Raw genomic sequence first — 22,812 nt, forward strand, 5'->3', positions numbered from 1 at the left:
CCAGTACTTTTGGGTACTGCTTCGTACAAGATGTGAATTTAGAGAGGTACATAATGGTTGGTGAGCTTTGAGGCATAATCTCGTGTGCTTTGTTGCATGTTTATATTATTGATGGTAGGTGGTTCTATGAGGTAAGCCCACCTCACTTTTTTATGACACAATTGTTTGCCTCTAAACAGGGCTAGAACATCAGACCAAATCCCAACTAGCCTAAGTCTCATAGTAAGGACTAAAAATATTTCTAGACCTGGGTAACTTTGTAATAGTTGCTATAAAGGACAAACACTCTACAAAAAGAAACACACGTAGAATTTTCAAAGGTAATTACATGGAAGTATGATAATCAGAACTCTAAAATGGTTAATACCAGAATTTCTGGGAATGCAACTGTAACATATGCTACTTCTTTTCTGATACTTTGGCTCAGAAATTTGTGGAGCGACGCTGTGAAAAGTAGATATTCAGCAGCACTTACCTGAAAAAATTTGCGAAATTCAGGCGTGATGTAACAACTTAAGAAACTAAAAAATGCATAAGGCAACATTATAATCTGTTAACTGATACACAGAAATCTATCCTGAGTGTATCTTTCATCCTGCAGCAAAGTGTATGCTACTTTGAAACTTCCTGACAGTGTGCCAAACCCAAATCCTTACTTGTTGTGGTCAGTGAATGCACTTACTCTGGCTAGATAAGAGATATCCACTTACATTTCAGTCTCCCAGCACTTCTCCTGCTAGCAAACCTCCATAAAAGTTCTCCTGCATACTTTGGACTAATGTGCAAGACTAATATTGAAATGGGTTTCTCAAGGTCCAGAACGAACTAAATTCAAAACACTGGCAAATTCTAAATCAAAATACTTAACATTCTGAAGAAAGTTGTGTATACTAAAAATAAAACTGTCAAATACTCAAATTACTGAATAGGTGTCTTCAGCTGCTGTAAGTAATATTGCTGTTTTAATGTGTCTTATAAAACTTCATTCTATCACTTCATGGTGAACAAAACAAGCGTATATATACAAAGTATACTACTTACAACCGAAAGTAAACATTTTTACATGCACCATTTTGTGTCAGTAGGTAATATTTTGAATTATTGTTGAACATTAGAATTGACATTTTTTTAGAGCAGTACTACATAAGACATTGTGCATTTTAAACCCATGATTAAAATACCTCTGAGAAGTAAAATGGACAGATTAAATCTGCAATATCCTAAATGAGCAACTCATTGGGGATAGATTTTTGTAATTGTTAAACATATCGGAGTATCAAAAAATACACTTCATATGTCTCCTGTGACTAGTTAAAATTGTGATTAGATTAGATTCGATTAGATTAATACTTGTTCCATAGATCATGAATACGACACTTCGTAATGATGTGGAACGTGTCAGGTTAATAAAAGATGTCTGTACAAGAAATTACATTACACAAAATATTGCATGACACTAATGATTGTTTTTTTTTTTTACTTCTAAAAATTCAGCCAATGAGTAGAAGGAGTTGTCATCTAGAAATTCTTTTAATTTATTTTTAAATGTTAGTTGGCTATCTGTCAGGCTTTTGATGCAGTTTGGTAGGTGCCCAAAGACTTTTGTGGCAGCATAATTTACCCCTTTCTGTGCCAAAGTCAGATTTAACCCTGCATAGTGAAGATCATCCTTTCTCCTGGTGTTATAGGTATGCACACTGCTATTACTTTTGAATTGGGTTGGATTATTATCAACAAATTTCATAAGGGAATATATATACTGTGAGGTTACTGTGAGAATCCCTAGATCCTTAAATAGATGTCTGCAGGATGACTGTGGGTGGGCTCCAGCAATTATTCTGATTACACGTTTTTGTGCAATGAATACTTTTCTACTCAACGATGAATTACCCCAGAATATGATGCCATACGAAAGCAGTGAATGAAAGTAGGCATAGTAAGCTAATTTACTGAGATTCTTATCACTAAAATTTGCAATAACCCTAATAGCATACGTAGCTGAACTCAGACGTTTCAGCAGACCATCAATGTGTTGCTTCCAGTTTAACCTCTCATCAATGGACACACCTAAAAATTTTGAAAATTCTACCTTAGCTACAGACTTCTGTTCAAATTCTATATTTATTACTGGAGTTGTGCCATTTACTGTACGGAACTGTATATACTGTGTTTTATCAAAATTTAAAGAGAGTCCGTTTGCTGAGAACCACTTAATAATTTTGTGAAAAACATCATTTACAATTACATCACTTAGTTCTTGGTTTTTGGATGTTATTACTATACTTGTATCATCAGCAAAAAGAACTAACTTTGCATCTTCATCAATGTGGAATGGTAAGTCATTAATGTATATCAAGAACAGTAAAGGACCTAAGACCGAACCCTGTGGGACCCCGTGCTTGATAGCACCCCAGTTTGAGGAATCAGCTGTTTTAACATTACACGAACCACTTATTTCAACTTTCTGCATTCTTCCAGTTAAGTATGAATTAAACCAATGAATTAATTGAACTTGAACTCTAACCTGGGTAATTGTCTTTCAGTTCAATCAGCTGAGCATGCAACTTGCCCTCAGCTACTCCATCTGGCATTCATTTTAAATGTTGTTGTGTATATGCTGCAAAAAGTAAGAAAATTAGTTTCTCATAGGATAGTTTTGCAACATGTTGCCAGTATTTCTGTGGAATCTGGAAGGAATTAGTAGTGGTCTGAAGGATTTCAATCTGTGAAACTTCCTTACATGGCTTTGTTAATAATGAGGCCATTAAATGATAAATGTCTACATTTGGATCCTAATCAAGAATACAGCTTTAATGTGTTTAAGTATTTAATATACTATTTTGGCTTGAGTGAATTATTTTTCAGATTTTTTATAAAAAATTAGCTTTAAATTTGTTCAGTGGTTTTTTGATTCAGATGTAACAGACTACAGGAAGTTATAAATTACATTGTGTAACTGAATTTTCTTTTGTAGGCATCAACTATCGATGGCCGCCGCAAAGGAGCTTGCCTCTTTTGCCAAGAATACTTTATGGACTTGTACCTGCTGGCTGAACTCAAAACCATTAGTCTCAAGGTGACAACAGTTGACATGCAGAAACCTCCACCTGACTTCAGGTACAGTTGCCACTTTGCCACTTTGCTTCTCAAATTTCCTCATTCTTTACTGTGATACAGAAAATTGTTTTAAGCATTTTCAGTCTTTATAAATAACATTTTGAAGAAAAATAGTTTCTTGTATCCTCTTTCAAACTGTCATTATTGGAGGCAGCAGACAAAGAAAATCACTTGAAAAATCCTCATTTGGCAGTTTTATATACTAGTGCTAGAAAAGTGTATCTGACTATGACCACATATTTAAGCATTTTCGAGTTTGGCAGTTCTTCTACACAGTGTACAGTGAGGCAGTGCACAGTGTGAAGATAAATTCACAATCATTGGCAGACTAAGGATTATTGTCTCTAAAATTTGAAACATTCATTTTTTGCCTTCCCGTCATCCTTACTACAAATGGATTCTCTCTCAGGTGTCTGAGTAATCAGTCCCAGTTATTCCACAACCAATTCCTTTTCTCCTTGACAAAGGAATAAGAAGCTACAAAAGCAAAGATCTGTTACCTGCTTCAGATGTTTGTATGAACAGACTTTCTACACCTGAAGGCTGGTGATGAATACTCATTCTGGCATCTTGTAATTTTACTTCTCTTATTTAAATACTGCATTTGATAAACATAAAACTACTAATGAGGCATCAGACAACCTTACAAAATGTTGCCTGACATTTGATCAGGTAGTGGTATAAGAAAGTACAGTATAAGTTTGGCAGCATGAATAAAGCTATGGTTTCAAAAATGTCAAACCATTTCAACTGGTTGGGCATACAAGCTGTTAATTGCCACAGCAAACTTCGTATAATTACAAGTAACATTGTTTACAAACACCAAATCTAGTATTGTGAACCACAGTTCATGCTTCTCTGGGAGGAACTTCAGTATTTGTGTTTTCATCTTCAGTGCTGAAACCACATTAGTCTCAGTGGGCAGATTGTCTCTGTATTAAACATTTATAGGTATAACTCCTGCTGCAATTTGATTTTGCGGACCCTTAATCTGCTTCTGTAAGTCTTCTTGTAGGTGGAAATTTCTGGCTGACAAATTAATAGGCAGTATATATATATATATATATTAAAAAAAACAAAGATTCCAAGTGGGAAAGCGCCGGCGGAAAGGCACAGTGAACAAAAACACACACACACACACACACACACACACACACACACACACACACACACACACACTCCATCTGCACATACACAGACACAAGCAGACATATTTAAAGGCAAAGACTCTTTGCCTTTAAATGTGTGTGTGTGTGTGTGTGTGTGTGTGTGTGTGTGTGTGTGTGTGTGTGTGTGTGTACCTGTCCTTTTTTCTCCCCTAAGGGAAGTCTTTCCGCTCCCGGGATTGGAATGACTCCTTACCCTCTCCCTTAAAACCCACATCCTTTCGCCTTTCTCTCTCCTTCCTGAAGAAGCAACCATCGGTTGCGAAAGCTAGTAATTCTGTGTGTGTGTTTTGTTCACTGTGCCTGTCTGCCGGCGCTTTCCCGCTTGGTAAGTCTTGGAATCTTTGTTTTTAATATATTTTTCCCGTGTGGAAGTTTCTTTCATACTGGTTGCCTGGGGGGGGGGGGGGGGGAGGAGAGTACACTGAGACCTGCCAAACTAGAATAAACAATAAGAGTAAAAATAAAACAAACCTGACTGGTTGGCCAAAGAAGCCAATCGGTTCTCAATCACTGTTCAAATTCAACACTTCCCACAAGGTCACTGAGGCCAAATGTATTAATTCTTGTGTGTTTTTGTGCCTACAGATAGTCTATGAATCAGTGGAGGTTCTCGATGCACGCCTCTTGCAAGGACTCTCTACCATCAGTCATAGTTGGCTGGCTCATTGTCCTCTCCTCCATTGGAAGAAAACATTCCATTGTCCTTGTGGTTCCTGTTTGATGGTAATACACATTTTGCTGGACTGTCCGAACCCCCGCCACCATGTGGTGGGCTCTCAAGCCACCCTGTCATTAGAAGATGCCTTGGTGCTTGACTTAGTTTGAGGTTTTATTTGTGAAGGGGCTTTTAAGACTCTCTTTAAGGGAGGGCCACTTAATCTCATCAGCCCATTTAGGGGTTGGCAGAACACTGCCTCCTCAACCCAGCTGGGCTGCAGTTGTCTGGGCTTGGTGATCCACCCTGGCCCTCAACCTATCTGCTCTTTAACTCTCTCTCAACCCCTCTTGCATGGTCTGTTAGACTTGTTCATCATGTCTGTCTGTGCCTCTCTTGCCCTGTCCGTGTTGTTAGTCTGTTGTAGGCAGTTTCTAAGTAAGGTACCTCTGGTTAGTGGAGGGGGTGGGGGACATATATCCCATCCAAGCTTTTGGGGGCTTCCAGCTGCTCACTAGGTATGGTGCCTTGCCTGCCTTTCTCAGCCTTGCCTGCCTTTCTTCTTAAATCCTCTTTCCTTCTTTCATCCCCTTTTCTTCTTTCTTGTCCTTTATGTAGCCTTTGTAGACTTCTGGTAGATCATGGGGTTTTCATCTCCTGGATTTTGTGCAGTAGGCCATCTCTGATCTACAGTCGTCACATAGATGTATGTCTAAGGGGGGGAAAGACTGAAGGCATAGTAGTTCAGTCCCTTTAGTCATCCAACCAACCAGGATCAAGTCTGTTTTGTGTGTGGTAAGTTGTGCTCTGATGCAGTTCAGCTTCACTATTTCCTGTTAGATTTGGTATTTTCATTACCTTGTGTGCAAGGCTTTATTTATGCAAGTGTCCCTGTATCTCACTTAAAAACGTACTCCTGATTCTTATGTTCATAATATAAGCACTTTCTCATTATTTCTCCCTATTTCTGCCAAGAGTGGTGGTTAATGGGCCATTTGTTGTTAGCTCTTCACTACTTTGAAACTACATAATGAAGTATTAGAAACAACCCCCCTCCATTAACTTGGGTGTTAGACAATTAAGCATTGCTATGCCATGGCATAGTCCCTTCGTAGTGTGTGCTCTTCATTTGCCATATCACTACCTTGTTGCTTTTTCATGCTTTCATTGAAAGATATTTCTATAGTTCTCATTGTTTATTCCTTGTAACTTGAAACTTCCTGACATTAAAAATTTGTGAATAACTGGCACTCAAACCTGGGACCTTTGCTTTTTGCAGCCAAGTGCTCTACTGACAGTTACCAAAGCACAACCCACGACCGACCCTCGCAAACTCATGTGTTTCGACCTGTACCTCATTTCCTGCCTTCCAAACTTCATATGCTATGAGCATTAACACACCTTTATCAGTGCAACAGATGTGTTCCAAGCATTTTCAAAAGCAAAGTGTACTGTGCTGTCTGACTTAGTTGTGTAGTGTGCATGTTTTAGTAGCAGCAGGGGTGCATCCTATTTAATAGGACTGTACAGCTGACGTAGATTGTGATAAGTAGTGTTACCTACTCCATATTGTAAGAGTTTTTAGTAATGTTAAAATAATCAACTTTCAGGACCAACTTCGAAGCAACACCACCACCAATCCTTATTGATAATGGTTTGGCTGTATTGGAAAATGAAAAGATTGAACGGCATATCATGAAGAATGTTCCTGGTGGCCATAATTTGTTTGTTCAGGATAAAGAAGTAGCTACATTGATAGAGAACCTCTACAGTGTAAGTATAACCCATGTACAAGATTCTTTGCATGTTGGATCTAATGTCATGAGGTGGCACAGAAAATAACCATAATGAATTCAGGTACATTATAGTATACCTCTTTCTTGTTTAATCTGTTCCCATATGTTCTCCCCAAGGTGCACTTACGTTGAAAATCTATGTATCTGGCATTTTTGTGGTATCTCTTTGTGTGTTGTGAGCTTACATTTGCGTTTCTGGAACGATTTCTTTTTCAAAACATTAAATTTTCTTCAAAAACGCATCCTTTGGTAGAAAGACTAAAAACTGTTGAATTTGTAAGCCATTTGTTACCGCAGTACCAAGTAGATGGAGGCGGCATGTTATTAAAGTGGTGGTGCTAAGAAAATGTAAAAATTTCTTTAAAAAGCTTTATAGTCACAATTAGTAAGGTAGAATTGAGCTTTTACATGTAAAGACAAGTGCTGTATGCTAAGGAAAGATATGGTAATACTCAGGTTTTGTATTTTGCCACAAAAATTAACTTTTAAAAAACTAACTTTGGGGAAAAACCATAACTGATATTCTAATCGTGCAATCAGTCTGAAAATTTTATTGTAAGGTCCTAAAAACATTGTTTAAGATTTTATTATTTACAAAGTTTGGAATTTTGTACAATCAAAATTATTTTTTGTCGATGTACAATTGTATAAATCAAAATTCATCTGAGGGTATTATATTTACTTAGTTCCAGTAGGCCAGCAGTATGTGTATGACAGCCTTGAAAATTTCATACCAAGACATCTAGACAACAGTATGTAAAGAATTGTTGCCGTTAGGGAAGGTAAACTAATGTCCTCGTTCATTAGAGATATGTAATTTTTCTGATAATTTTTGGTGCATTTCTCTAGGCTTATATTGCTGACCTTTATATACATTTTGATATAGTAGCAGCATTGTGAGAAAAACAGATTTATTTTTCTTTGTGAGAAGGAGCGCTTTTGTGCTGCAGTTTCGATAACAGCCTAAAAGTATTGAAGGGAAAGATGAAGTTAACAAAGTATGCCAACAAATGCTCTCAGGTGTGCACATAAGAGACAGATATGTAAGATAAAGCTGTGCCTGCAAAAAAAGAGGGAAACTGCACATGTATTTCAGGCTAACAATTACACCCGCCACCACCCACCAATTTAAGTCTTTGCAGAATATTATGCAGTAAGAGTTAAAAAATTTGTACTTGTGATCAACAAAATGTTGCAACTGAAATATATTGTTGTTTTTTCAGGACATTAAAAAAATAAAATTTCAGTTCTTTTTACCAGAACGGTTGACAATAGTAGGAAAAGGTACTGATGTGAATTTTAATTTAAAGTAGTTGTTCCTCTTTTAAGAAAATTTTTCTTTGTTAAAACAGAAATTGAAGCTGATGCTAATTAAGAAAGATTCAACAAGCACCCACAGTCTCCTATCACATCTTCGCAAGATCAATGACCATTTGGCTCGTAAGGGTTCTCGCTTCCTCACAGGTGATACGATGTGCTGCTTTGACTGTGAACTCATGCCTCGACTGCAGCATATAAGGGTTGCAGGTATGTTGATTTTCTTTTTACCTATCTGAAAACTTGGCAGTGGGTACATAGATGACATTTATTTAGTCATTCTCTCGGCTGTTTTTAGTACTTAAAAGTAAAAGATCACAATATTAAAGAAGAAAAGGCCCGTAGTGTGCAACGATAGGGGCATTGTCAATGTGGTATACTACTACTACATTCTAAAGTGCAAGTATTTTTCACATTTATCTTTAAAAATCATGGATATATTTTTATCTTCTGTTTACCATGAACATAATTGTATATTCCATAAAGCATGGCTGCCAAAGTGTTGCAGAATATGCAGTGGCCATACACCAAGAGGTACTTCATATGAAATTAAAATATTCTGCAAATACAACAGTTTTGTCCAGTTTTGTCAAGTAACTCTGTCAGCTTCCCCTCCTGCACCAACCAAAGGTCAGCAGTTGCTGTCAGTAATCAGTGGCATGTACTTCCAGGCATCAGTTGCCTCCATTAGACTGTGAAACGGGTTTGTGTTGTATTATTATTATTATTATTATTATTATTATTATTATTATTATTATTTTCAAAGCCATGAATATGACACTGCCATTAAATGAATTGGTAAAAGTACATACCGTAAAAATGCATTTCCTCATAGAATGCTCAGTTCAATCCAAAAGCTGGCATGAAACAGTTGGCAAATTCTGGCAGTAACAAGAAATACCTTATTTCTTTTTGTACAGTGATAACTTCTAACTGTGCTTTGGCGATGGACATTAAAGTTCTATTCATAAATTAACATCCAACTGGCAATTAAAAATAAATATTTTGATTGTAAATACTATCTGTACTTAAACGTTGACATTACTTCTCCAGTTGCCATCCAAATTCAAACATTTATCATACTGTGACTTGATCCATTCATAAAAAAATCATTCCTGCCTGGTGCTTCATCCAGTTGTTGACAGCATCCTTTTAGATCATCATCAGTCACGAAGTGCCGAGCAGCCAGCTAGGCCTTCATTTTGGGAAATAGGTGAAAATCAATTGGTAGTAAGACTGAACTATGGGGAGGATGTTGAAAAACTGTCCCAGCCAAAAATTCTGAGTTTTTCCTTTGTTCAGTACACAGTATGGGGCATCACAGTGTCGTGAAGAATGATTCCCCCAGTATCATACTATGACATTTGTTTTAGGTTGACCTCCTGTGGAGTTCTGTAAGAGCCTCATGGTAAACATAATAGCATACTATTCTCACATTTTACTATTGTGAGACCTGTTGTCATAATTACTTCGTGATCTCAAGAAATTGTAACCATCATTTTGTAAGTGGACAGTGTCTGCTCAACCACTTTCACCGTACGCATGTGTGTGCCAATTTTCTGCCCACACTCACAACCCCACACCCCACAATATGACCCAATCGATAAGTCTTAGTGGTATTGATGCGTTCTGCTTCCAATATCAAATTACAAAAAGTACCTGGCAGGAGATTCAAAAAAGTCATCTGCTGCCTTCATACTGACAAATGCAGCAGAGAGCTGACTGTCACAATGTAACCTTCATAGTCTCCTCCTCTGACCGTGCAAATGCCATGAAGCTACAATCATTCATTCATTTTAAATAGCCAATTAGAGGTTAATTCATGATAAGCCCTCACATATTTCATATAGAGAATTAAAGTTTTCAGGAAATCGCCTTAATTATTTTTTATGTGCATATTATTGATTATAAAAAATGGTGTCGGCTGAAAGCTTCAGGGTTCATTGTAGTCGGGGGAAAAAAATTGTACTAAAACTGCTTGAAGTGGGAGAACAATATAGATGATTACTTTATAAGCAGATAAACTTAATACCTTGTTATTACTGTGTGTGTTCAAATTGACTCTCAGGACAGCAAACAGTCACATGTGAAGCTGTAAACTAAAATTTTTGTTGCAGGGAAATACTTTACAGATTTTGAAATTCCAATGGAACTGACAGCACTGTGGCGCTATATGTACCATATGTATCAGTTGGATGCATTTACACAGAGCTGCCCAGCTGACCAAGACATTATAAATTACTACAAGCAGCATAAAGTGGAAACCAATAAACCTGGAGTAAGTACTTTCTAATACATACCTTTTTCTTAAATCTGGTGGTAAAATCCAATTTATATTGGAAGATAGCATAATTTTCTTTTTCAGAAGAGGGTGTGATTTACCATTCAATCTAAGATTTAGCACATGTCCTTTTTCCCACCCGTGTCCTCCACTCCAGTGCTTTTAGGGTGGTTTGCATGTGTTTGAGTGGCAGGCTTCTCCTTTTCATTCTCACGGTCAGCCAGCCATGGTAATGTACTCCCTTGTTTTGATCTCTTCTATATGTTTCTTCCATGTGTCTGGTTTTCTTGTCCTCCTCTGTCCATTTTAGTGTTTGTTGCCCATCTATCATTCTTGTGGTTTTCTCCTTTCTTCCAGCTGTGTTAAGTACATCACTATTTTACTCCCACCCTTGCGGAATTATTTTAAACCAACTAACTTTACATCTTGGGCCAGTTGCCCTTCCGTTCATTAAAACTCCGAAGCTCCTGGGGCTCATCCCCCCTGCGGGTTCGGGGGTTAGAATAGGCCCGCAGTATTCCTGCCTGTCGTAAGAGGCGACTAAAAGGAGTCTCAAAAGTTTCAGCCTTATGTGATGGTCCCCTGCTGGGTTTGACCTCCATTCTTCCAAAGAGCGAACCGATTGGGGAAGGGTGCCTTACTTGGTGCATTGTTTCCATCTTGCGATCAGACCTTTTGCCAGCTTATTTGTCGTTGCATTGCATTGCAGTCCTGCCCACTCTCCATCTCTTGGACCGAGCGAGGTGGCGCAGTGGTTAGCACACTGGACTCGGATTTGGGAGGACAACGGTTCAATCCTGCATCCGGCCATCCCGATTTAGGTTTTCCGTGATTTCCCTAACTCTCAAGGCAAATGCCGGGATGGTTCCTTTGAAAGGGCACGGCAGACTTCCTTCCCTAATCCGATGAGACCGATGACCTCGCTGTTTTGGATTGGATTGTGTGAGGGAAGAGACCAATCTCCATTTCTTGGGCATGGATACGTTCCTGCGTGCACTTTTCACCTTGCGCAGTGCAGTGCCACTTTCTGCACTGACAGCGACCATGGACCACATGTCAGCTAACATTCAGCACGGTAGCTAGTCCGTCGTGGTGGGGCCGCCATGTACCCTGTTGGTTGTAGCCCCCGACAACACAGGGATCACTCTGCTGATGCCTGCACCGTTAACTCCCCACATGTGCCAAGGAGTAGATGCCCATCTCCCTGGGGCATCAGGACTCCTGGCAATGGCCGTCCTGCCAGGTGGCTATTGCTGAGGCTGGGTGGCACCTGTGGGGAGGGCCTTTGGTTGGAGTAGGTGGCATCAGGGCGGATGACCCGTAATGAAGTTACATCTCTCAATGGCAGCCAGCTGCCAGCAGTCTAAGCGTTCTCAGGCTCAATTTAATGCTCAGAAGTAAAAATCCAGAAACGTTCCTCTCCCTGGCCACGCCGTGGGAGGAGCGTAAGTCTCAGGTTGGTGGTAACAGTTATTCGTCCCGATTCTTAGTTTGTACGAGAGCTGATGGGGAGTCTTTTCTATCCACAAAGCCTCAGTTCTTTGTTGAGCATTTAGAGGACAAGTTTGGGGAGGTGGAGGGCTTATCCAAAATGCGCTCTGGGTCAGTACTGATACAAACATCCTCCGCCCAGTCACGCAGGTTACTTGCTTGTGACAAGTTGGGGGATGTTAACGTTACCATCACACCACATAAGAGTTTAAGTATGGTCCAGGGTGTTATTTTCCATAGGGTCCTATTTTTGCAGTCTGATGACGAGCTGCGCGCCAACTCAAAGCGAAGAGGTGTTAATTTCGTCCGGCGCATTTAGTGGGGTCCGAGGGACAATCGGGTTGCTACCGGTGCCTTCATCTTGGCCTTCGAGGATGATACATTACCGGAGAAAGGTCAAAGTGATGATCTACTGTTGTGATGTCAAGCCCTATATCCCCCTTCTGATGCGGTGCTTTAATTGCTGGAAGTTCGGCCATGTCTCTCCCCGCTGCACTTCCAGCCTCACATGTCGAGATTGCGGACACCCATCACATCCCAATACTCCCATGTGCCCCGCCTCCCATCTGTGTCAACTGCAGAGAGCATCATTTGCCTTGCTCGCCAGACTGCAAAGTCATTCAGAAAGAGTGCAAAATCATGGAATATAAGACCCCGGACCGACTGACCTATATTGAGGCCAAAAGGAAATATGACAGACTACATTCTGTGAGAATGAAATCTTCTTACGCCGCTGCTACAACTACTGTGCTACCATCATTTTCGAGACTCCCAGCCGGCTCGATGAGCAGTACAACTCCTCCTCTGCCCCCTTGCCCGTGTGGGGCGCTACCCACCTGGTTGCTCCTGCACCACCTACCTCAGGAGCAACATCCTCCCACCCATTAGGGACGTCTGTCCTTGCTTCTCAGCCGGAGAAGCACCCAACTTCTTCGGCTACTCTCGGTTGTAGGGGTTCCCTTAGGTCCCTCCCTTCCCAGGCTCCCACCAGCGGGAAGGATGACATGAGACAGTGGCATAAGTCCCCACCAGCGGCTGGTCGTAGGGCTTCGCGATCCTCCTCCGTCCCGGAGACTGAATCGGTGAAACCTTCCCAGCCGGTGAAACCCAAGATTCAGCGAGAGAAGTCCAAGCGAAAGACCTATCAGACCAAAGAACTTGCTGTGGCACCGACCCCACCGCACCCTTCGAGCTCTGCGTCTGCGTGCAAGATCCTGGCGTCTGCTGAGGACCTTAATCTCACCGGTCCCTCAGACACCATGGATGTCACTCGCGCGGGTACTGAAACGGTGGCAGCGAGTGAACACACGGCGTAAATGCCCTCCCCAGTCCCTTCATGCCTTTCTCAGCCATGGACAGTCCCATCCTCCAGTGGAACTGCAGTGGTTTCTTCCACCATCTAGCTGAGCTCCGACAACTTATCAGTCTTCACCCTTTCTTCTGCATTGCTCTTAGGAAACTTGGTTTCCGGCAATGCGAACCGCCGCCCTCCATGGCTATCGGGGTGGTTATAAGAACCGGGCAGCTTATGAAAGGGTATCTGGTGGCGTCTGCATCTATGTCCTTCACTCACTTCACAGCGAGTCTGTCCCTCTACAAACACCTTTAAAGGCTGTCGCTGTTCGGGTGTGGACACCACAGGCTGCTACCATCTGCAGTCTTTAACTTCCACCGGATGGCGATGTCCCGCAGCATGTCCTGGCTGCGCTGATAGCCCAATTGCCGCCACCTTTCTTGTGACTGGGCGACTTCAACACCCATAACTCTCTGTGGGGTGGGTCAGTGGCAACAGGTCGAGGTGCCACCATTGAGCATTTATTGGCACAGCTCGATCTTTCGATTTTAAATGATGGTGCCTTCACACATTTCACTGTGGCGCATGGCACGTACTCCATCAAACTTCCAATCTGCAGCCCTAGCCTCTTACCTAGTGTCCACTGGAGTGCGCATGACGACATGTGTGGTAGTGATCACTTTTCGATCTTTCTGTCGCTGCCACAGCGTCACTCTTCTGGGCGCCCTAGCAGATGGGCTATGAAGAAGGCTGACTGGGACTTGTTCTCCTCCACTGCCGCTATTGACCCTGTTTCTCATGAAGCCATTGATACGGTGGTTCACTCAGTCACCACCAGCATCGTTAATGCCGCAGAATCTGCCATTCCCCATTCTTCTGGGACCCCTCGGCGGAGGGCTGTACCTTGGTGGTCGCCTGAGATCGCTGAAGCGATTAAAGATCGCTGGCGGGCACCCCAGCGTCACAAGCGACATAATTCCATAGAACACCTCATCGCCTTCAAACGGCTGTGTGCGCAAGCCCGCCGCATTATCCGCCAACACTAGCAGGAGAGCTGGGAGAGATATGTGCCCGCCATTGGCCTCCATGACACTCCATTGCAGGTCTGAGCCAAGATTCGATGCCTCTATGGCTATCGGACCCCTGTCAGCGTCTGTGCGCTGTCACTGAATGGAGCAATTTGTACTGACTCATACGTAATCGCCGACCGCTTGCCAGAGCATTTTGCTTAGAGTTCCGCTTCTTGGAATTACCCACTGGTCTTCTGCTCCATTATAGAGCTGATGGAACGTCGGAGCCTTTCATTTCGCACCCACCATCCTGAATCTTACAGTGTTCTATTCAGTGAGTGGGCATTTCACAGTGCCCTTGCCGCTTGCTCTGATATCGCTCCTGGGCCAGATTGCATCCACTGTCAGATGCTGAAACACCTTCCAGTGGACTGCCGGCGGCACCTCATCGACCTTTACAACCGTATTTGGGTCGAGGGTGAGTTTCCATCGCAATGGCGGGAAAGTATTGTTATCCCCACTTTGAAACCTGGCAAGAACCCTTTGGAGGTGGACGGCTACCGTCCCATTAGCCTCACCAACATTCTTCGCAAGTTGCTTGAAAGGATGGTGAGCCGGCGCTTGAATTGGGTACTGGAGTCTCGGGGCTTTCTGGCTCCGTCTTAGGGAGGGTTCCGTAAAGGCCGTCCGCCGCCGACAGTCTGGTGAGCCTGGAGTCGGCCATCCATACTGCCTTTGCTTGCTGTCTGCACCTGGTCGCTGGTTGCTTACACCTATGCAAGACACACGGAACTTCAAACCTTGCCAGAGGACTGTGGTGTTTTTACTGCAGAATTGGTAGCCATCTTGAGCACACTGGACTTTCCACTTCTGCTCAGGACTGTCCTTCACTACCTGTAGTGACTCCTTGAGCAGTTTGCAAGATGTCAGCCAGTGCTTCCCTCGCCACCCATTGGTCGTAGCTATCCAGGACTCCCTTTCTCTCCTTGATCAACATGGATGCTCACTGGTTTTCATTTGAACACCAGGCCAAATTGAGATCCCTTGCAATGAACTTGCTGATCGATTGGCTAAATTGGCTACTAACGGGCCATCTCTTGCTGTTGGCATTCTGGAAATAGATCTTTGCTTGGCATTACGTAATCAGGTTTTGGGACTTTGGAATGCAGAATGGCACACTCTTCCTTTGCCGAACAAGCTCAGGGCGATAACAGATTCTAAAACTGTGGTGGTCCTCCTTACAGGCCTCTCGTAAAGCCGGCTTCACATCGGCCATACTTGGCTGACTCACGGTTATCTCCACTCTCATGAGGACTCCTCTGTTGTGGATAACTGTTGATTCTGATTCACCTCTTACTGGACTGCCCCGACTTAGCCGCCCTGCGACGGACTTTTAGCTTTCCTGATTTGCTACTCCTGACGTTAGCTGACAATGCCTTAGCAGCTGATCTAGTTTCAAGATTTCTTTGTGATGGGGGTTTTTATTGCTTTGTTTGATGGGATCTTCAACCTTGTCAGTTGGAGGGGATGTCAGGCTGTCTTGCTCCCCGATTGGACTGGCTTGGTGGTTCACCCACACCTTCCCGCTCCTTTCTTTACGGGGTCTGTTTAATCTTGAGTGTCTCTCTTGTCTACCTGTACTTCTTCCTTCATGCTCCTGTCATTAGTCACTTTCTGTCCCTCCTCTCCTACTGCCTTTTTCCTTCCTTTTAGTTATTCCAAGGCTGGAGGGACTGATGACTGCGTAGTTTGGTCCCTTTCTCCAATCCAACCAATCATTACCCTCCACAAGTGTAGTCTCCTGGGCCTTTGTCCAGTTTTTGTCTCCATAACTTATTGCCATACTGTACTTCAGTGTTCAACATGGTGCTTTTCACGGTCCTCCTTATATACAAGATAACGGGGTCTCACTTGAGCTCTACATAGAGTGTGTCTTTTTTCTAGTGGCTATCAATGGTCTAGCTGCAGCTGTGGGATCTAGTGTCACCCTCCCTGCATGCTAACAACTTTCGCATCTATTATTTCTCCTTAACTGTGGATGTTGCTGAAGGTTACTACAGGGAGGCATGTGAAAGTCAGCCTTAACTCTTTGCAGTCTCCGTAACACCGACTGGGGTGCAGCCAGCTCTACATTTTTTTGGTTCTACAGAGCTTTGATACTGTCATGTCTTGATTAGGAGAACTGGTGTGTGGCTGAGCATTGCCTTGAGCAGATGCTAGACCCAACGCACAATTGAGGCTGACTTGAGACATGGGCCTTTCAGACCAGCCCAGTGAACAGCCTAATCGTCGAGGCAAGAGGTCCCTCCCCTACAGATCAGGCACCAACAATTCGCTCAACTGTGTAGTATGCATTCTGTGCTCCACTGAGCAGCCAAACTGCCATGTGGTTTTTCATAGCAGGGAAATATACCTCCCACAACAGACGCCAAGGTCTGAAGTTACGGCCACAGTTTTTCACGGAGAAATTGCGTGTGCCCCAACATTGTGTATTCTGTCATTGTCTGGGGCAACCTCTCCTTCAGAACGAAAGAATCAATAAACTATATAATTTTTTTGCAATCAGTTCCTAGATACTCTTGATGAATTTAAGGACTCGGATGTCATACCCACTAACAGCTGTACAGTCAATGGACAAACTGGATTTGTCTACACACAAGGAAGATGCAGTGTATTTGCTGCACAGTTTATGGCCATTGCTCAAACCCAACCGCATCTGGACTGAGGGCACATTTCCTAGATGCTGGTGTTCAGGTAAGCCCGGTAAGGACAAAACCCCCTCTTCCAACTACTGCCCTATCTCTCTTACCAGCTGTTTTTGCAAGGTGATGGAAAATATGATTTATGCCCGGCTGGTGTGGTGGCTCTAATCTCGCCATTTTCCCACGAATGCACAGTGTGGATTTAGAGTGCAGCATTCTGCAGTTGACCATCTCGTTACTTTGTACACACGTCATGAAGGGTTTTCTGCAGAAATCCCAGACACTGGCAGAGTTGTTAATTTGGAGAAGGCGTATGACACCTGCTGGAGAACTGGTATCTTCTGTACTCTTTTACACGTGGGGCTTCTGTGGGTGCCTGCCCTGTTTCCTTTGGGCATTTTCAAGAGACAGTTTTCAAGGTGCATTTGGTTTTGCTTTGTTGGACAGCTTTATTCAGGAAAATGGTGTGCCTCAGTGTTCCATCCTGAGTGTCATCCTCTTTGCTATCACCATTAACCCTATCATGGCCTATCTCCCACCGGGTGTCTCCAGCTCCCATTTGTCGATGATTTTGCCATCTATTGCAGTTCTCTGCAGACCTGTCTCACTGAGTGGTGTCTTCAGTGCAGTTTTGACCGTCTTCACTTCTGGAGCATCACCAATGGCTTTCACTTTTCCAATGACAAAACTGTCTGTATGAATCTCTGGTGGCACAAATGGTTTCTCCCCCATCTCATCATCTTGGGCCTGTTGCCCTTCCGTTCGTTGACACTACGAAATTCCTGGGCCTCGTGTTTGATAGGAAACACTCTTGGTCCTTCCATGTCCCTTACCTGGCAGTCCACTGTACATAGTCCCTCAATGTCATACATGTCCTCAATGGTACTTCTTGGAGTGACGATCGAACCACCCTCCTCCATTTGTACAGCTCCTTGTCCGTTCGAAACTAGACTGTGTGCTTTGTTTATGCGTCTGCAGACCCATCCCTTTTACGTCTTCTCAACCCTATCCATCATTGTGGCATCTGTTTGGCCACAGGTACCTTTTACACCAGCCCAGTTCAGTGTCTGTATGCTGAAGCTGCTGAACTACCTTTGAACCTACAAACATACAGTCATCTCCTGTATGATCCCCCAGCCATGTTGGGATTTTGGGGATCAACATGTGACAAGTGCTAAAAGTTGACTGCAAGGATGTCAACTTTGGAGATGGGGTACCAGAACTGCATCTTCATTATACTCTATGCAAACAGTTGTTAAATGCTCTGAATGAAAATTTGTGTGCCCTGACTTCTCCAAATAAACTGTGGACCATAATGGAGACCACGAATATGTGGCAGTCTTCTTGTTGTGCTTCTTGCTGGGAATCTAATGTCGTCTGTCACCTTCACTTTGACTGTACTTGGATTTAACCATGGCCAAATGCTTCAATGTGGGGATCCACCCCATCTCACATTAGCCCGCATCGACCTGGACTGTCCTAATTTGGCCACCTTTATAATGAAACCTTAAAGTAGGTGACAAGCTATCTCTGGTGCTAGCAGATGATGCTAAAATGGCCTGTTTGGTTTCATGCTTTTTCTGCGAAAGCGGTTTTTACTTCTCCCATTGACACAGGGCACATTAGCCTCGTCAGCTGCATGCTCCGACCCAAAGGCCCCATGGCTGCACATACATGGTTCCTGCCCTTTCCACCTTTTTAATTCTTATTCTTTTATATCTGTCATTGGTTGGCAGACTTGTCATTGGTCTCTTTCCTGAGAGTTTTCTGTGTAGCTAGTTTTCTTGTGATAATGAAGGGTGTGGAAGCACCAGTTGGATGAAGAGGATCTCCCTCCAACCACATAACATGTCCCGGGGGCCTCCAGCTGCTTTGTGGGTGGAGCAACTCTCACACCTTCAACCCTGTACTCGTCTCTGTTCTACTTGCTTTTATCTCTTGGTTTTCTTGGTTCTTAGATACACCCCAGTCCATTGGGATTTGTCTTTTTTTGTAACTGTAGTGGATTTTGTTTGTTTGCATTTATAAAAAATAGTGTCATTTTAGAAAATTGAATATTTTGTCATTAACGTTTAACTTCTACTGTAATACAGAGAAAATAGATAGTTGTGTATACATTAGGTTTATCATGTATTAAGTTGATGCCATTAACAATGCAGTATACTTCATATAAAGATAAGAAAATGTAATTCCAGCAGGCTACCAAATTTGAATTTGATTTATTTTGTGCTATTTGCTTCTAATTGCAATAACGTTATCAGTGATGTGTATGAACATTGCTATTGAAAAGCAAAATGTTTCTGAACTAAATCTTTAGTTGGAAAATTTTAGATTTGTTTAAATGATAGGAATATTTCACTTGTTCTGTTTTGTATTAGAGACAAGTTTGTTGTCATTCCATGGTTTTAATGCTATTCCAAATAATTACATTACGTAAGTACTTGTTCCCTATATCATGAATATTATATTTCATAATAATTTGGTATGTGTCAGTTTAACATGAGTTTTCTTCACAATAATATATTTTTTACAATTTTTACCTCATACCTAAAAATTAATCTGTTGAGTAAATAATGTTGTCTTTCAGAAATTCTTTTAATTTGTTTTTAAATGTTGGTTGGCTATCTGTCAATTTTTAAATGCTGTTTGGTCATTTGCCAAAGTTTTTTTGGCAGCATGATTAACACATTTCTGTGCCGAAGTCAGATTTAACCAAGAATAATGATCATCTTTCCTTCTACTGTTGTTGCCCTGCACTTCGCTGTTATTTTTGAATTTAGGGATGGGTTATTAAGAAAAGATTTCATAAGTGAATATCTGTATTGCAAAGGTGCTGTGAATATCAAGAGTTCCTTAAACAAAATGTCTGCAAGGTGATCTTGGGTGAGCTCCAGCTATTATTTTGATTACATGTTTTTGTGCAATGAATACTTTCCTCTGTAGTGAATTGCCCTAAAATATGCCACCATATGAAAGCAGTGAATGGAAATAGGCTAGGAATAGTAGGCTAGTTTACTGATAAGTATATCACAAAAATTTGCAATAACCCTAATAGTGTAACTAACTGAACCTAGCAGTTGCAACAGATCATCAATGTGTTTCTTCCAATTCAGTTTCTCATCAGTGCACACACCCAGAGTTTTTGAATATTTTGCCTTAGCAACAGACCTCTGTTGAAAGTCTATATTTATTTACTGTACAAAACTGTGTGCCCTCAAAGTTTAGGGAGTCAATTTGCAGGGAACCACTTGATAATTTTCTGAGATACAGTGTGTAAAATTACCTCAGCTGATTCTTGTTTGTTGGGTGTGATTACTGCACTTCTATCAATAGTAAAAACTAGCTTTTTATCTTCATGAACATGTTGTAAGTCGTATTAGTGTTTTTATCAGTTTTCATCTATAAATTTAAAGTAAAATGTGGGGAAGACACATTACATGTCAAATTTGAATGTCATTATGCTGTGTATACAGCCACATAATTTTTGGATAAGATGTTTTGTAGACTGAGGACACCCTAATTGTTTTAAACTTTTTCCAGGCAATGAAAATGAAGAAACATGAAGAGCTAGAAACACCTACATTTACAACATCAATTCCTGCTGAAATATCCCTTGAAGATTAAACCAGATGCAGTATATGGGAAAGTGAAGCAGAAGTTGATCAGTGCATTTATTTAGTAGAATGAATAAATTAAGGTGTAGCAGCCAGTGCTGCAGGACATGAAGTGAACCGTCAAATGCATCTTAATTTTTATTTTTCTATGCATTTACGGCTGTGCATTTAAGAATTTTCTACACATCCCGAGATGCACTATGCCATTTTGCTGAAGTTGAATAATTTTGCCATTAAAGTAGAGGACATTTACAGCAATTGTTAGTTCTATTGAATTTCTGAGGCAGTGACATGGTAGTGTATTTGATAAATTGGTTCATTTACTGTGAATTAGTTCACAAAGCTTTTTTACTTTGTGAATATGAAAGGATTGTCTTACTGACAGTCAAATGTGGCACCTACAATTTGATATTCAGTTTTTCTCAATGTTTTATTCAATAATACAAATTTTTATTTTGCTGGAAAGCAATAAAGTTCATTATATTTGTAGAATTTTAATATACAGTATTTAAGTTGTTTTCCTGTGTGTATAAAACATCACATGTTTTGTGTCATTGTGTGAACTGTATTTAAGAACTTTTGTTTCATTACATGGAATTACTAAAATTTGAGTTCTTTGCTGTTTGATAAAAAAAGGAAAACATGAATTTTAAATCCATGTAATCTACTACTAATCAAATACATGAACAATTGAGTATCTAACTCTTTATCAGCAGTTGTTTGCTCTTTATATTGTTATACAATTTGAATATATTGTATATTCAGTAACTATCTGCACTTCAGACAGATTTATATATGCTGTGCTTTCTCAAAAATTAGTTATCTAATTCATGTTACCCTCCTTTACCAAGGAAATACTTTTTTCTGTAACCGTACAGTGTACAGATTTCATTTGACACTGATGCTGTTTTCTGCTAAGGATAATGTATTCTTGAGAACATCTGTCTTCCTGTCACTGCATTATAATTTTTCGTCTTCATGATAACATGTCATTAAAACAAGTGTTTGGAGAAATTAGTGATGAACTCAGACACAGGATTAGTCAAAGCACAAATATTGAAGTTCAAATCAAGATGTTCCTGTTTAATGGCCTACTCCAGACATTATCCCATGTACCATGATTTTGTGCCTTCATGCTAAAAGAATGGAGAGCCTAATTTGGTATTATTCTATAATATTCTCGAGCAGTGTCTAAGAGTACTTACTTTTGTAATATTTGCTGTAAGACTTGTAGTGGCGCATTGATAGAAATTTTAGAAATTAATTTGTTTAAAGGGTAACTGTCTGCCAAATTCCTAACCAACAGTGTTTGGCCTGTAAATAATGTATTTTATAAGAATTTCATAACACATTGTACAGTGTCCATTATAAAACCAAATTTAAGGCTTCATTGGCAATCTGTGAATTGTCAAGTTCTCTCTTCCACAAATCCATATGTTTCTTACAGATTTAATCTGTCCAGTGTAATGTATACTTTTTAATATAATTAAAATGTGAAGGTATTTGTCAGAAATGACACCAATAAAATTTATAAAAAATATTTGACTGCCTGATGCTCTGTAATAACTCCACACAGTTCCTGCCTTTAGTTGAGAAGTTAAATGTTATTTGAAGAAAAGTTATGAAATTTTTTTGGTAAAACTATTGAACCACCAGTGAGATTTCTAAACAGTGCTAAACAACTGCACTGAAATTTTTACTAGCTTATTTGAAAACCTTAAACTGACACACACACACACACACACACACACACACACACACACACACACACACACACATATTTAAAGTGTAACCCAATTTAATGTGTTAACACTGTTAAGATTGGCTGAACTGTGAGTTCATTGAGAGATCATTCATTCTCTATAATAAAACAATGTAGAAGAGTCTAAACAAAAGTTTATGAACATAGATTTTTGTAGAAAAACTTACTGGAATCAAAAGATTTCTAGAGTTAATCAGTAGTTTGGTTCGTTGAAGCAAATAAAATGCAGCAATTAGGTACATTGTTCATATGCAACAGTATAGTTCGTGATATGATATACTTCGTAGTGCATACATGCAATTTAGTTGAATAATTAAGTTTAGTTACAGATAGGTTGCTTTTGGTTGCTGTCTTTGTTGTATACTGTGCAGAAGCAATATATCTCCTTCAGTGATCTTCCTGTGTCCACAGCCAATGTATTGGCTAACTGCATTTTTTCTTTGTTTAGCCATTGAGTGTCTTTAAAGCTTTTCTCTCAAATAACCACCTATAATGACTGTACCTGTTCAATACAAGGTAGTTTAATTATGACTTTTCCTCATGCACCTGGATGTTTCATGTCTAATTAAAGTCTCTCGATGCTAAATTTTTGTTCCTTCTGTGA

The 22,812-nt window shown here is 40.8% G+C and overlaps 1 protein-coding gene across 1 annotated transcript in view; it reads left to right on the forward strand.

The window, feature by feature from the left end:
- The window catches only part of LOC126336918 (chloride intracellular channel exc-4), a 151,344-nt gene extending 129,358 nt beyond the window's left edge, over positions 1–21,986 (forward strand). Inside the window, exons 2-6 of the mRNA XM_050001060.1 lie at positions 2,975–3,117; positions 6,552–6,714; positions 8,090–8,264; positions 10,172–10,332; positions 20,373–21,986. Of these exons, the coding sequence (XP_049857017.1) occupies positions 2,975–3,117; positions 6,552–6,714; positions 8,090–8,264; positions 10,172–10,332; positions 20,373–20,456 (726 nt within the window). The 3' untranslated portion in view covers positions 20,457–21,986. The remainder of the gene's footprint in view (positions 1–2,974; positions 3,118–6,551; positions 6,715–8,089; positions 8,265–10,171; positions 10,333–20,372) is intronic.
- Positions 21,987–22,812: the final 826 nt, after the last annotated feature.

This window comes from Schistocerca gregaria, chromosome 2 (genome assembly GCF_023897955.1).
Source record: "Schistocerca gregaria isolate iqSchGreg1 chromosome 2, iqSchGreg1.2, whole genome shotgun sequence".
NCBI lineage: Eukaryota > Metazoa > Arthropoda > Insecta > Orthoptera > Acrididae > Schistocerca > Schistocerca gregaria.